Here is a 12385-nt window from a genome sequence, read left to right on the forward strand (position 1 = left end):
GTGTGTGCTCGGTGGGCTGTGCCCTGGGCAGCGAGTGAGTGCTCAGAGTGTGTGTTCAGTGGGCACTGCTCTCAGCACTGTGTGTGTGTCCTCGGTGGGCTGTGCCCTGAGCAGCGAGTGAGTGCTCAGAGTGCCTACTCAGTGGGCACTTCTCTCAGCACTGTGTGTGTGTGCTCGGTGGGCTGTGCGCTGAGCAGCGAGTGAGTTCTCAGAGTGCGTGCTCAGTGGGCACTGCTCTCAGCACTGTGTGCGTGTGTGCTCGGTGGGCTGTGCCCAGTGCTCAGAGTGCGTGCTCAGTGGGCACTGCTCTCAGCACTCTGTGTGCGTGTGTGCTCGGTGGGCTGTGCCCTGAGCAGCGAGTGAGTGCTCAGAGTGCGTGCTCAGCGGGCACTGCTCTCAGCACTGTGTGTGTGTGTGTGTGTGTGTGTGTGCTTGGTGGGCTGTGCCCTGAGCAGCGAGTGAGTGCTCACAGTGCCTGCTCAGTGGGCACTTCTCTCAGCACGGTGTGTGTGTGTGCTCGGTGGGCTGTGCCCTGAGCAGCGAGTGAGTGCTCAGAGTGCTTTCTCAGTGGTCACTGCTCTGAGCACTGTGTGTTTGTGTGTGCTCGGTGGGGTGTGCCCTGAGCAGTGAGTGAGTGCTCAGAGTGCGTGCTCAGTGGGCACTGCTCTGGGGGGGGGGGGGTGTGTGCGCGCGCGCGCGCGCGCGCCCTGGGCGAGTGCTCGAGCCCCCCTGGTATGGGAAGTATCCCGGCTATTGGAAGGTGACACCGGACCCTAAATTCCTCTCCCAACGGTGAAACCTGAAGAGTGCCCCCCCCCCCCCAAACATTAAGGGCCATGCCGGTGCGGTTAAATGCCAGGCCCTCTTGCCAGTGCAGGAGAGGACAGCGCGGGCAGGACGGGCACACATGCCCCCCGAGGTGTGATATCGTTTTCCGTGCTGTGGCAAGACGCATCACCCCTCAGTACAACTTCTTACACCCCAGTGCATGCCTTTGCCCCCCCCCCAATACCCCTGTAGGGTGTAACATGCTCCAGTGTAGTCCGTCGCCATTCACCCCTCACTCGTATGGGCTCCCTGGCACTCAGCGGGGTCTCTCCCATCCTGTCCTGTTATGGGCCTTCACCCCTCAGTGGTGTCTCTCAACCCCGGGTATGAGCTCTTGCCCGACGGTGGGGTCCTCACCCCGGGTATGAGCTCTCGCCCCTCAGTGGGGTCTCTCACCCCCAGGTATGCGCTCTTGCCCCTCAGTGGGGTCTCTCACACCCGGGTATGCCCTCTCACCCTTGGGTATGAGCTCTTGCCCCTCAGTGAGGTCCTCACCCCGGGTATGAACTCTCGCCCCTCGGTGGGGTCTCTCACCCCCAGGTATGAGCTCTCACCCCTCAGCGGGGTCTCTCACCCCCTGTTATGGGCCTTCACCCCTCAGTGGGGTCTCTCAACCCCGGGTATGAGCTCTTGCCCCTCGGTGGGGTCCTCACTACGGGTATGAGCTCTTGCCCCTCAGTGGGGTCTCTCACCCCCGGGTATGAGCTCTCGCTTCTCACTGGGGTATCTCACCCCGTTCGCCCCAAAAGGACCCTTGCATTGGAATGCTGGGTCCCACGTGTCTCCTTTGCGCTGCACCGACCCCCCCCCCCTCCTATCCTCACCCTCCCCCTCCCTTTCTTCCTACACCTTCTGCCAGCGCCGCATATCTATTCAGAAGTGTCACTCGGCTGGGACCGAAATAGACCAACTCGCTGCTCCCATCCTCTCCTGGAGCCCACCCAGACCTCCCTGGATCCCACGGCTCCTCGCCCAGGCCTCCGTGGCCCCAAGGGCTCCTCCAGCTCCCCAACCAGGCCTCCCGGCCCCAAGGGCTCCTCCAGCCCCTCACCCAGGCCTCCCGGACCCCAAGGGCTCCTCCAGCCCCCCAACCAGGCCTCCCTGACCCCAAGGGCTCCTCAAGTTCATCACCCAGGCCTCCCCGACCCCAACGCCCTCTCCTGCCCCTCCCTGATCCAAGGGCTCCTCCAGCCCCCCAACCAGGCCTCCCTGATCCCGAGGCCCCCTCCTGCCCCTCCCTGACCCCAGGGGCTCCTCCAGCCCCTCACCCGGGGCCCCCTGATCCCAAGGCCCCCTCCAGCCCCTCCCTGACGCCAATGGCTCCTCCCTCACTCAGGCCTCCCTGACCTCAAGGGCTCCTCACCCAGACCTCCCTGGATCCCACGGCTCCTCGCCCAGGCCTCCGTGGCCCCAAGGGCTCCTCCAGCTCCCCAACCAGGCCTCCCGGCCCCAAGGGCTCCTCCAGCCCCTCACCCAGGCCTCCCGGACCCCAAGGGCTCCTCCAGCCCCCCAACCAGGCCTCCCTGACCCCAAGGGCTCCTCAAGTTCATCACCCAGGCCTCCCCGACCCAACGCCCTCTCCTGCCCCTCCCTGATCCAAGGGCTCCTCCAGCCCCCCAACCAGGCCTCCCTGATCCCGAGGCCCCCTCCTGCCCCTCCCTGACCCCCGGGGCTCCTCCAGCCCCTCACCCAGGGCCCCCTGATCCCAAGGCCCCCTCCAGCCCCTCCCTGACCCCAATGGCTCCTCCCTCACTCAGGCCTCCCTGACCTCAAGGGCTCCTCACCCAGACCTCCCTGGATCCCACGGCTCCTCACCCAGACCTCCCTGAATCCCACTGCTCCTCGCCCAGGCCTCCCTGGCCCCAAGGGCTCCTCCAGCTCCCCAACCAGGCCTCCCGGCCCCAAGGGCTTCTCCAGCCCCTCACCCAGGCCTCCCGGACCCCAAGGGCTCCTCCAGCCCCTCACTGACCCCAATGGCTCCTCCCTCACTCAGGCCTCCCTGACCTCAAGGGCTCCTGCAGCCCCTCACCGAGGCCCCCCTGATCCCAAGGGCTCCTCCAGCCCCTCACCCAGGCCCCCTGACCCCATGGACTCCCCCAGCCCCTCACCCAGGCCCCCAAGACCCCAAAGGCCCCCTCCTGCCCCTCTCTGAACCTAATGGCTCCTCCAGACCCTCACCCAGGCCTCCCGGCCCCAAGGGCTCCCCCAGCCCCTCAGACAGGCCTCCCGTACCCCAAGGGCTCCTTCAGCCCCCCAACTAGGCCTCCCTGATCCCGAGGCCCCCTCCTGCCCCTCCCTGACACCAGGGGCTCCTCCTCCCCTCACCCAGGCCTCCCTGGCCCCAAGGGCTCCTCCTGTCCCTCTCTTGACCCAAGGGCTCCTCCAGCCCCTCACCCAGGCCCCCCTGATCCCAAGGCCCCCTCCAACCCCTCGCCCAGGCCCCCCTGATCCCAAGGCCCCCTCCTGCCCTTCCCTGACCCCAGTGGCCCCCCCAGCCCTTCGCCCAGGCTTCTCTAGCACACGGGCCCCCAGTTGTACTCACCCATTCCAGCACTTTGATGAACCCCAGGGGCTCTTCGAGTCGCCGCCAGCGGAGGCCCAGCAGGGGGTTGGCCTGAAAAGGAGGCAAGCAAGGATGTTAATGGGGGGCCGAGAAGGCGGCACTGGGTGCAAATACTGGGGAGGCGAAGAAGAGCCAGAACAAGGCTCAAATAGGAAGGAAAGCAGGATGAGGTGGCCACGTGGAGGGACTGGGGGGGGGGGGCGGTGCATTGCAGGGGTGCAGTGAGGCGCACACATATAAGTGCAAATAGCGAGGGAGGGGTGCAAGCTGGTGACAGAATGAGGTGGGTAGGGGCAGTGAGGTGCGGGGATGGCGAGGGAGAGAAGGGGGCGAGGTATTGCAGGAGTAGATCGAGGTATCATATCGCAGGAGGGGGCAGGGGAACAGATATATTGCTCCCTCATCCAGAAGTGCCTAGAAGCGATCCCACGCGCCTGCTTCCTTGTAAAGTCTTGAATGAATCTTGCCACCCCCTCCCGTGCTGGTAAAACCTACTCATTGTAGGGCCCGAGGCCTCGAGGCAAGGGGTGTCAGAGGTGTGGGTGGGGGAGGACCTGGCACAGTCCACCCTTTGGCATGGCATCCCTCAGGTAGGAGGGGGGCGTCCTACCTTCTTGGGGTCCCCCGATTCTTTAGTGGTGGCGGCGGCGGCGCGCCCCCTGCTGCTGTGCCCAGTAGACATGGCGTTGGTTCAAGCGTTTCCTGTCCTCTTGGTCTCTTCGGTGCCCACTCTCTTGGCCTTCTCGCCTGCCCTCTCTGCTTCCTTGCCCACTTTCTGGACCACCCCACCTGCCCTGTCTGCGCTCTCTGTGGTCTCCGGGACCCAAAAAAGAACTTCTCGACACCGCTGTCAAACTGGAGGAGCGCCTGGTCACGTGTGCTTCCGTCCCATTCTGGGGCCGCGGGGGGTACACGGGTCCGGTTACACCCGGGCCAACACATGCTGCCTTTCCGTCATCCCTCCACACATGTGCCAGTCTGGCACGGCCGGCAAGCCCCTCGCCATGCCAATCACGCGGGGCCTAGAGCCCTGCTTCCCGAGTCAAAGCACTGTACACAGCAGGTGCTACCACGAGGTCCCAAAAAAGTCCCCCTAGCTACCTCAGGAGACCGAAACGCTAAGTCAGCAGGTGAAACACAGATCTCTGCAGCACGTGCATTATCCCACGCAGCTATCCAGCCATCGTCCATTATTTGCCTCACTGGACTCAAGCTCCGCAGTTTGATAGAGAGCGTTCACGGGACTGTGGAAGCAAAGCCTATGGCTAGACTGGCTTGCGGGGTCTCACAAGTATCTCATGGGGCCGCGGTAGAGTTCCCAGACTTCTGGCACACAGGAGTCACTGTAGCGCCGCCCCCATATTATCTGTTAATATCCGCCTTTAGTTTTATCTCAGAGGTGGTGGTGTTAGGATCACATTTTGGTCTGGCGCATAGTGGCCCTTCAAACCCGCCGTGCTGGCTGGCAGTGTCTCCAGCTTCGCCATTAGTTTTGGCTCTTAGTGTCACTTTAGGGCCCTTAGTTTTGTCTCATATTTATTTACGGAGCATTTGTTGGGTGCATTATAAAACTGAATAGTGTTTCCAACACCACAAGGCTAAATGGGAAAGGGGACAGGTGGAAAATAACAACGACAAAAACAGTTAAATACAGTCATGGTCCCACTGGGCCTTGTGGGATTCAGCCGTGCAATTGCAGGGGGGAGAAGTGCAGGAGACAGTTATGGAGGAGGGGGGAGCAGAGGAGTGGCCAAGTGCCGGGGGGAGAGGGGGGGAGTGGGGGGGAGGGAAGTGCTAAGGGGAGCCTGAGAGGAGATCCTCAGGCTAAGTGCAAGTGCAGGCAGCTCCCCCGGGTGGGATGCAGAGCCGCCAAGCAGGCTCCCGCAGGGGAGTGCAGTGCGGGTGAGGAGGTGCTGGTATCGACTGGGAAGAAGGGCCTGGAATCCTGTGAGATCCATGAGGATCAGGCCCCCAGTCACAGCGGCAGTGGGGTGATCAGCAGGGAAGGGAAAGAGGGAAAGAAGTAGACTCTGAGAGGGGCAGGGAGGCCGTTCCAGAGGAAGGCGCGGGCTGAATAGAGAGAGCCCTGCCACACCCCCACTCTCTGCTTAGAGAAGCATTGGACAGTCAAAGAGGTGAGTGAGGCGAGCGTAGGGCTCTAGCAGGGAGGTATTTAGAGGAGGAAAGTTGGATGTAGCAGGGTCCCAGGCCCCAGAAGGCTTTGTGGGCGATGCAGAGGGCCTTGAATTGGATCCTTGCAGCCACTGGGAGCCAGTGGAGAGACTTTAGAGCTGGAGGGATAGAGTCCCTGGGCTTGAGGCAAGGATACGTCTTGCAGCCCAATTCTGGATTATTAGGGAGGAAAGAGGCAGAATGAGGAAGAGGCTGTTGCAGCAGTCCAGCCTGGAGAGGACCAGAGCTCTGGAGACAGTGAGCGTCTGGGGCAAGGTAAGAAAAGGAAGAATGCCTCTGAGGAGGAGGAGCTGGAAGTGGGACTTCTTGGTAAGTTCCATGATGTGAGGGGTGAAGGAGAGAGTGGAATCCAAGATGACTCTGATGTTTTTGGCCTCACAAGATGGTGCGGGTAGAGGGCCCAAAGAGAGTGGCCAGAGGGTAGGAGGAAAAGAGGGCACAGGCGTCCCAATGGGAAGGATCTCTGTCTTACTGGCATTAAGACAGAGATTGCTAGCTGCACACCATGCCTGAATGGCGGACAGACAGTCAGGAATGAGAGAAGAGGAAGAGGAAGTAGTAGAGGGAAGCTGTGTGTCATCAGCATAACCCTGGAAATGGGGAGAGAAGGAGGAAATTAGGTCAACGAGAGGGGCAAGATAGATATTGAAGAGCCAATGCGACGGGATAGAGCCCTGGGGGATGGCACAGGTGGAGAGTGAGGTGGAGGAAGAAAAAGGGCACAGTTGTAATTGGGAGGGGTGTTTCGTGAGGAAACATGTCAGCCAATCCAGTGCCCGGTCATTGATGACAAGGGTGTTGCAGAGTCGTTTTATGAGGATGGAATGGTTGACCATATCAAAAGCAGAGGAGAGATCAAGGAGAATGAGAAGAGCGGGAGGGTTGGAATCGAGGTTTGCAAGCATGTTTTCGCAGGTTTTTAGGATAGCAGTTTCCGTACCTCTAGATGCCCGGAATCCAGATTGAGGGTCATGAAGGCAACCAACAAGATCAGTTTGGAGGGTTAGTTGGGTGAGGACCAACCTCTCCAAGAGTTTAGCCCAGAAGGGTGTAGTGGAAATGGGGCGTTAGCTGGGCAGGAGGGGTCAGCAGACAGCTTTTTTAAGAGAGGGTGCACAAGGGAGTGCTTGAGGGATAGCGGGAAAGAGCCAGTGGCAAAGAAGTGGTTACAGAATTGGGCCATGCTGGGTTGAGAGAAGAGATGTTGTCCTTAATGGTTCTGGAGGAGCAGGGCAGCACTTGTTTGGAGGAGTCCTTCATAGAGCTGACCACTTCAGAAAGTTCATCTGGTTCTATGTGCAGGAGGGACGAGAGTGAAGGGGTTGGGAGGAGAAGGAGCCAAGGGAGGCTGGGGATGAGCTTGGAAGTGGAGATGGGGTGGAAGAGAGTGAGGAAAGGATGTCCTGAGTTTTTGAAGTGAAATGGGAGGCCAAAGCGGTGCAGAAAGCCTGGGAGGGGAGATGTGGAGACTGCAGCTGGATTGGCGAGTTCCTTGGAGATTTTAAAAAATTCAGCTGCGTTGTTAGTGGTTCCAGAGATGCGGGCTTGGATGTGGACTCGCTTCTTGGAGCAAATAGAGAAGCAATATTACCTTTGGAGCAGGTGGCAGTTTGTCCGAGGGTAAGCTCAAGGTCTCCCACTTCCGCTCATCAACTCTGCACTTGCATTACAGAGGTGCTAGATCGGAGTCGTACCAGCTGCTGTTCTTGGAGGCATGTTTTAGGCAGATCCTCATGGCAGGAGCAGGAGCAGGGATGTCAAGGGTGTTGGAGAGGTGCAGGTTAGCAAGGACAGAGTCAGAGAGAGAGTCAGAGGTAGGGTGGGGGGATGAAGGTGGAGGCAAGAGCAGCGACTGGCACTAGCTTGATAGGTCGGATGACGGCACTGGAGGCTGGCAGTGCTGGGGGTGGCTTGGATAGAGGGCCAAGGGGTCCAAGGTAGGAAGAGCATAGAGGGTGATCAGACTTAGAGAGGGGGGTGGTGAACACATTAGAGACAGAAATGTAATTTAAAATGAGGGCACCCACGGTGTGGCTAGCAGAGTGGGTCAGGCCAGAAGGGAGAATGTATATATATATAGAGAGAGAGAGAGAGAAGAGAGAGAGAGAGAGAGAGAGAGAGAGGAATCACGGAGGACAGGGAACTGAGAGGTGAATGATTCAAGGGAGTCGAGGTGGGTGTTGAAGTCAAGCCTCATCATGACCTGGGCGGTAACCCTTAAAATCGGCGGTAGCGCTCATAGCGCCGATTTTAAGGGTCCGTCAGATCATGACTCCAAATACCTCCGGCGCAATAACAGCCGGCGCAAGGACAGCCGGCTGTACAAGCGCCGGCCACAAGAGCACCAGGAACCTTTAGCGCTAAAACATCATCGATCAGGAGTCCGGCGTAAGCGCTATTAGCGCCATAAAAGCGGCGGAAAATCCGCCGAAAATACCTCCAGCAAAAAGCTGGAGGTAACAGTACACAAGCCACAGCAATGAGAGCCCAGGTGTAAGCAATGCAATCTAGAGGCCTACAAAGGACCCACCCATGCACAACTCACTCTCCCCAACACCATTACACCAGCAGGAGCAGGGAGTAGACAGCAATAAAGACCCAGGTGGACCCGCAAATTAGAGGCCTACAAAGGAGCCACCCATGCACAACACCCCCCCACCCCCCAACGCCATTACACCAGCAGGAGCAGCAGGGAGGAGACAGCAATGAGGGCCCAGGTGTAAGCAATGCAATCTAGAGGCTTACAAATGACCCACCCATGCACAACACACCCTCCCCAACACCATTACACCAGCAGGAGCAGGGAGGAGACAGCAATAAGGGCCCAGGTGAGACCAATGCAAATCAGAGGCCTACAAAGGAGCCACCCATGCACAGCACACCCTCCCCAACACCATTACACCAGCAGGAGCAGGGAGGAGACAGCAATAAGGGCCCTGGTGGAACAGATGCAAATCAAAGGCCTACAAAGGATCCAACCATGCACAACACACCCTCCCCAACACCATAACACCAGCAGGAGCAGGGAGGAGACCGCAATAAGGGCCCAGGTGGAACCAATGCAAATCAGAGGCCTACAAAGGACCCACCCATGCAAAACACACCCTCCCCAACACCATAACACCAGCAGGAGCAGGGAGGAGACAGCAATAAGGGCCCAGGTGGACCCACTGCAAATCAGAGCGCTACAAAGGACCCACCCATGCACAACACACCCTCCCCAACACCATTACACCAGCAGGAGCAGGGAGGAGACAGCAATAAGGACCCAGGTGGAACCAATGCAAATCAGAGGCCCACAAAGGACCCACCCATGCACAACACACCCTCCCCAACACCAATACACCAGCAGGAGCAGGGAGGAGACAGCAATAAGGGCCCTGGTGGAACAGATGCAAATCAGAGGCCTACAAAGGATCCACCCATGCACAACACACCCTCCCCAACACCATTACACCAGCAGGAGCAGGGAGGAGACAGCAATAAGGGCCCAGGTGAAACCAATGCAAATCAGAGGCCTACAAAGGACCCACCCATGCACAACACACCCTCCCCAACACCATTACACCAGTAGGAGCAGGGAGGAGACAGCAATAAGGGCCCAGGTGAGACCAATGCAAATCAGAGGCCTACAAAGGAGCCACCCATGCACAACACACCCTCCCCAACACCATTACACCAGTAGGAGCAGGGAGGAGACAGCAATAAGGGCCCAGGTGAGACCAATGCAAATCTGACGCCTACAAAGGACCCACCCATGCACAGCACACCCTCCCCAACACCATAACACCAGCAGGAGCAGGGAGGAGACCGCAATAAGGGCCCAGGTGGAACCAATGCAAATCAGAGGCCTACAAAGCACCCACCCATGCAAAACACACCCTCCCCAACACCATTACACCAGCAGGAGCAGGGAGGAGACAGCAATAAGGGCCCAGGAGATACCAATGCATATCAGAGGCCTACAAAGGACCCACCCATGCACAACACCCCCCCCCCAACCCCATTACACCAGCAGGAGCAGGGAGGAGACAGCAATGAGGGCGCAGGTGAAACCAATGCACATCAGAGGCCTACACAGGACCCACCCATGCACAACACACCCTCCCCAACACCATTACACCAGCAGGAGCAGGTAGGAGACAGCAAAAAGTGCCCAGGGAAACCAATGCACATCTGAGACCTACAAAGGACCCACCCATGCACAGCACACCCTCCCCAACACCATTACACCAGCAGGAGCAGCAGGGAGGAGACAGCAATGAGGGCCCAGGTGTAAGCAATGCAATCTAGAGGCCTACAAAGGAGCCACCCATGCACAACACCTCCCCCCCAACACCATTACACCAGCAGGAGCAGCAGGGAGGAGACAGCAATGAGGGCCCAGGTGTAAGCAATGCAATCTAGAGGCCTACAAAGGAGCCACCCATGCACAACACCTCCCCCCCAACACCATTACACCAGCAGGAGCAGCAGGGAGGAAACAGCAATGAGGGCCCAGGTGTAAGCAATGCAATCTAGAGGCCTACAAAGGAGCCACCCATGCACAACACCTCCCCCCAAATCCATTACACCAGCAGGAGCAGCAGGGAGGAGACAGCAATGAGGGCCCAGGTGTAAGCAATGCAATCCAGAGGCCTACAAAGGACCCACCCATGCACAACACCCCCTCCCCAACACCATGCTGCCATTTGGAGCCGGGAGCCTTGATGTCGACTTCTACCTGCTGTGCCTGGAGCTACAGAGGCCAGTCAACCAGGCCAGGTCCCTGGGAGTGCAGGAGGCAGTGGGGATGAGGATAAGGAGGAGGAGAGAAGCACCAGCAAGGCGGCCAGCCATCCCCAGGGTCAGGCCAACACCCTGGGCCCTAACTGATGGTCAGTTGGTGACAGAATATCGGCTGGACAGGGCAACCATCACCCAGTTGCTGGACACAATCCAGGGTGACATATGCAGCCGCATAGCCACCAGCACGGCAGTACCTCCCCTAGTGAAGCTCGTGTCTGTGCTTCTCTTACTTGGGACTGGCAGCTACCAACATACCGTTGCCATGATGCATGGAATGGCCCAGTCCACATTCAGTGCCATGCTGGCACAGGTGCTTGATGCACTGTTGAATCATGTGAACGAAAACATTGCATTGCCAGCCACACAGGCACAGGTGCACCATCTAAAGGGTCAATCCTATGCCAATGGCCAAGTACCGAATGTAATAGAAGCCCTGGACTGCACACATGTGGAACTTGTACCACCCCAGGCACATGAGGCTGCCTACAGAAACCGGAAACAGTACCATTCCCTCAACGTGCAGGTGACATGTGGCCCTGACCTCACCTTCAGCCACTGCTGTGCCCGCTACCCAGGATCCACCCACGACTCCATGGTCCTGCACAACAATACCCTGCCAGTGTACATGGAAAGGCACCGAGGCCAAAACACATGGCTACTGGGTGAGTACAAATGTATACCACAAAGCATGTCAATCCACAACTGATGGTGCCTGTCACAGAATCCATCATTCCCAATAGTCAGCACCATCACATCAGCATACACATTCAAGCACCTTGCACAATGAACCTTGGACATGTCCAACACAGCAGAACACACCCATGCAGGATGTCAGACATGTGGCGGCACAGTGACATATGGAAGTCCCACCACAACAAGGCCTCCTGTGTGAGTAGCACCATGGCTCCCAACACTGACACAGTACAGATATCCCAGCCTGGCCATCCGACAGCAATGAAATACCAAACCATGAGCTGGCACATCCACGAATGCTCCACACATAAGTAGGCCGAGTAATGACAATGCACATCCCACAGACACTGTCCCCAAAATGGCCATGGGAATGCATGGAGAACAGTACAGAATAGTGAAGAGCAGCAAATGCAACTGTAGGCCAATGGATTAGCAATGACACATGAGGCAGCCACTTCTGTCAAGCAGAAGTAGATGGAAGGGCCCCCTCATCCTGCGACATGTGAATGAGTACTGTTACATATCAAAACATAGCCGTACCAAGTGGAGACTACCCCATTGATTCAATTGTGCCCGTAGGACAGCACACTCCACAATGTTATAGGCCAAATGCCAAATATGGCAAAATGACACTGATGACAGGGCTCTGTACACCCACTGGACTTTCCTTGTCCCCATACCGGCTTTCTCTCCCCTACAGATGAATCTGGATATCCCCAGTACACGTGGCTCTTTACCCCTGTGCGTCACCCACACACGGCTGTGGTGCGGGCATACAACCTTGGCCATGCCCGTACAGGGATCTGCGTGGAGAGGGCATTTGGACTTTTGAAGGCACGCTCCCGGTGCCTCGACCGCACGGGAGGTGCTATGATGCATGCGCCAGAAGAAGTTGTGAAATCTTACTGACATGTGCCTGGCTGCACAACATCTGTTGTCGCAGAAATGTGCCACTGCCCCCAGATGCTCATGTGCAGCCACCTGAGGATGGTGGTGAGGGCGATGAAGTGCCAGAAGGTGTTGCACATGCACAAAGGGTTGGGCCTGAGGGAAGGGAGGTTGGCCAGACAGGGATTGATTGATGGATTCTTTTCGAAATGGGTAATAGGTAAATGGTGACTTCTACATCAAATTGCATTTGTAACAATCACTACTGTCCATGCATTGTGATTTTTGTAACGTGATTTATTTTCCCTCAAACAATCCCCCCTCCCCCCAGTGAAGACCCAACAATCACCCCTCCCCCCAGTGAGCATCCAACAATCCCCCCTCCCCCCAGTGAACACCCAACAATCACCCCTCCCCCAGTGAGCATCCAAC

At 57.9% G+C, this 12385-nt stretch overlaps 1 protein-coding gene across 1 annotated transcript in view; it reads right to left on the reverse strand.

The window, feature by feature from the left end:
* The window catches only part of SYPL2 (synaptophysin like 2), a 148788-nt gene extending 144507 nt beyond the window's left edge, over nucleotides 1-4281 (reverse strand). Inside the window, exons 1-2 of the mRNA XM_069633004.1 lie at nucleotides 4002-4281; nucleotides 3371-3442 (exon numbers count right to left, since the gene is read on the reverse strand). Coding sequence (XP_069489105.1) covers nucleotides 3371-3442; nucleotides 4002-4073 — 144 coding nt within the window. The 5' untranslated portion in view covers nucleotides 4074-4281. The remainder of the gene's footprint in view (nucleotides 1-3370; nucleotides 3443-4001) is intronic.
* Nucleotides 4282-12385: the final 8104 nt, after the last annotated feature.

Source organism: Ambystoma mexicanum, chromosome 13, assembly GCF_040938575.1.
Source record: "Ambystoma mexicanum isolate Mex_15411 chromosome 13, UKY_AmexF1_1, whole genome shotgun sequence".
In the NCBI taxonomy this organism is placed as follows: Eukaryota; Metazoa; Chordata; class Amphibia; order Caudata; family Ambystomatidae; genus Ambystoma; species Ambystoma mexicanum.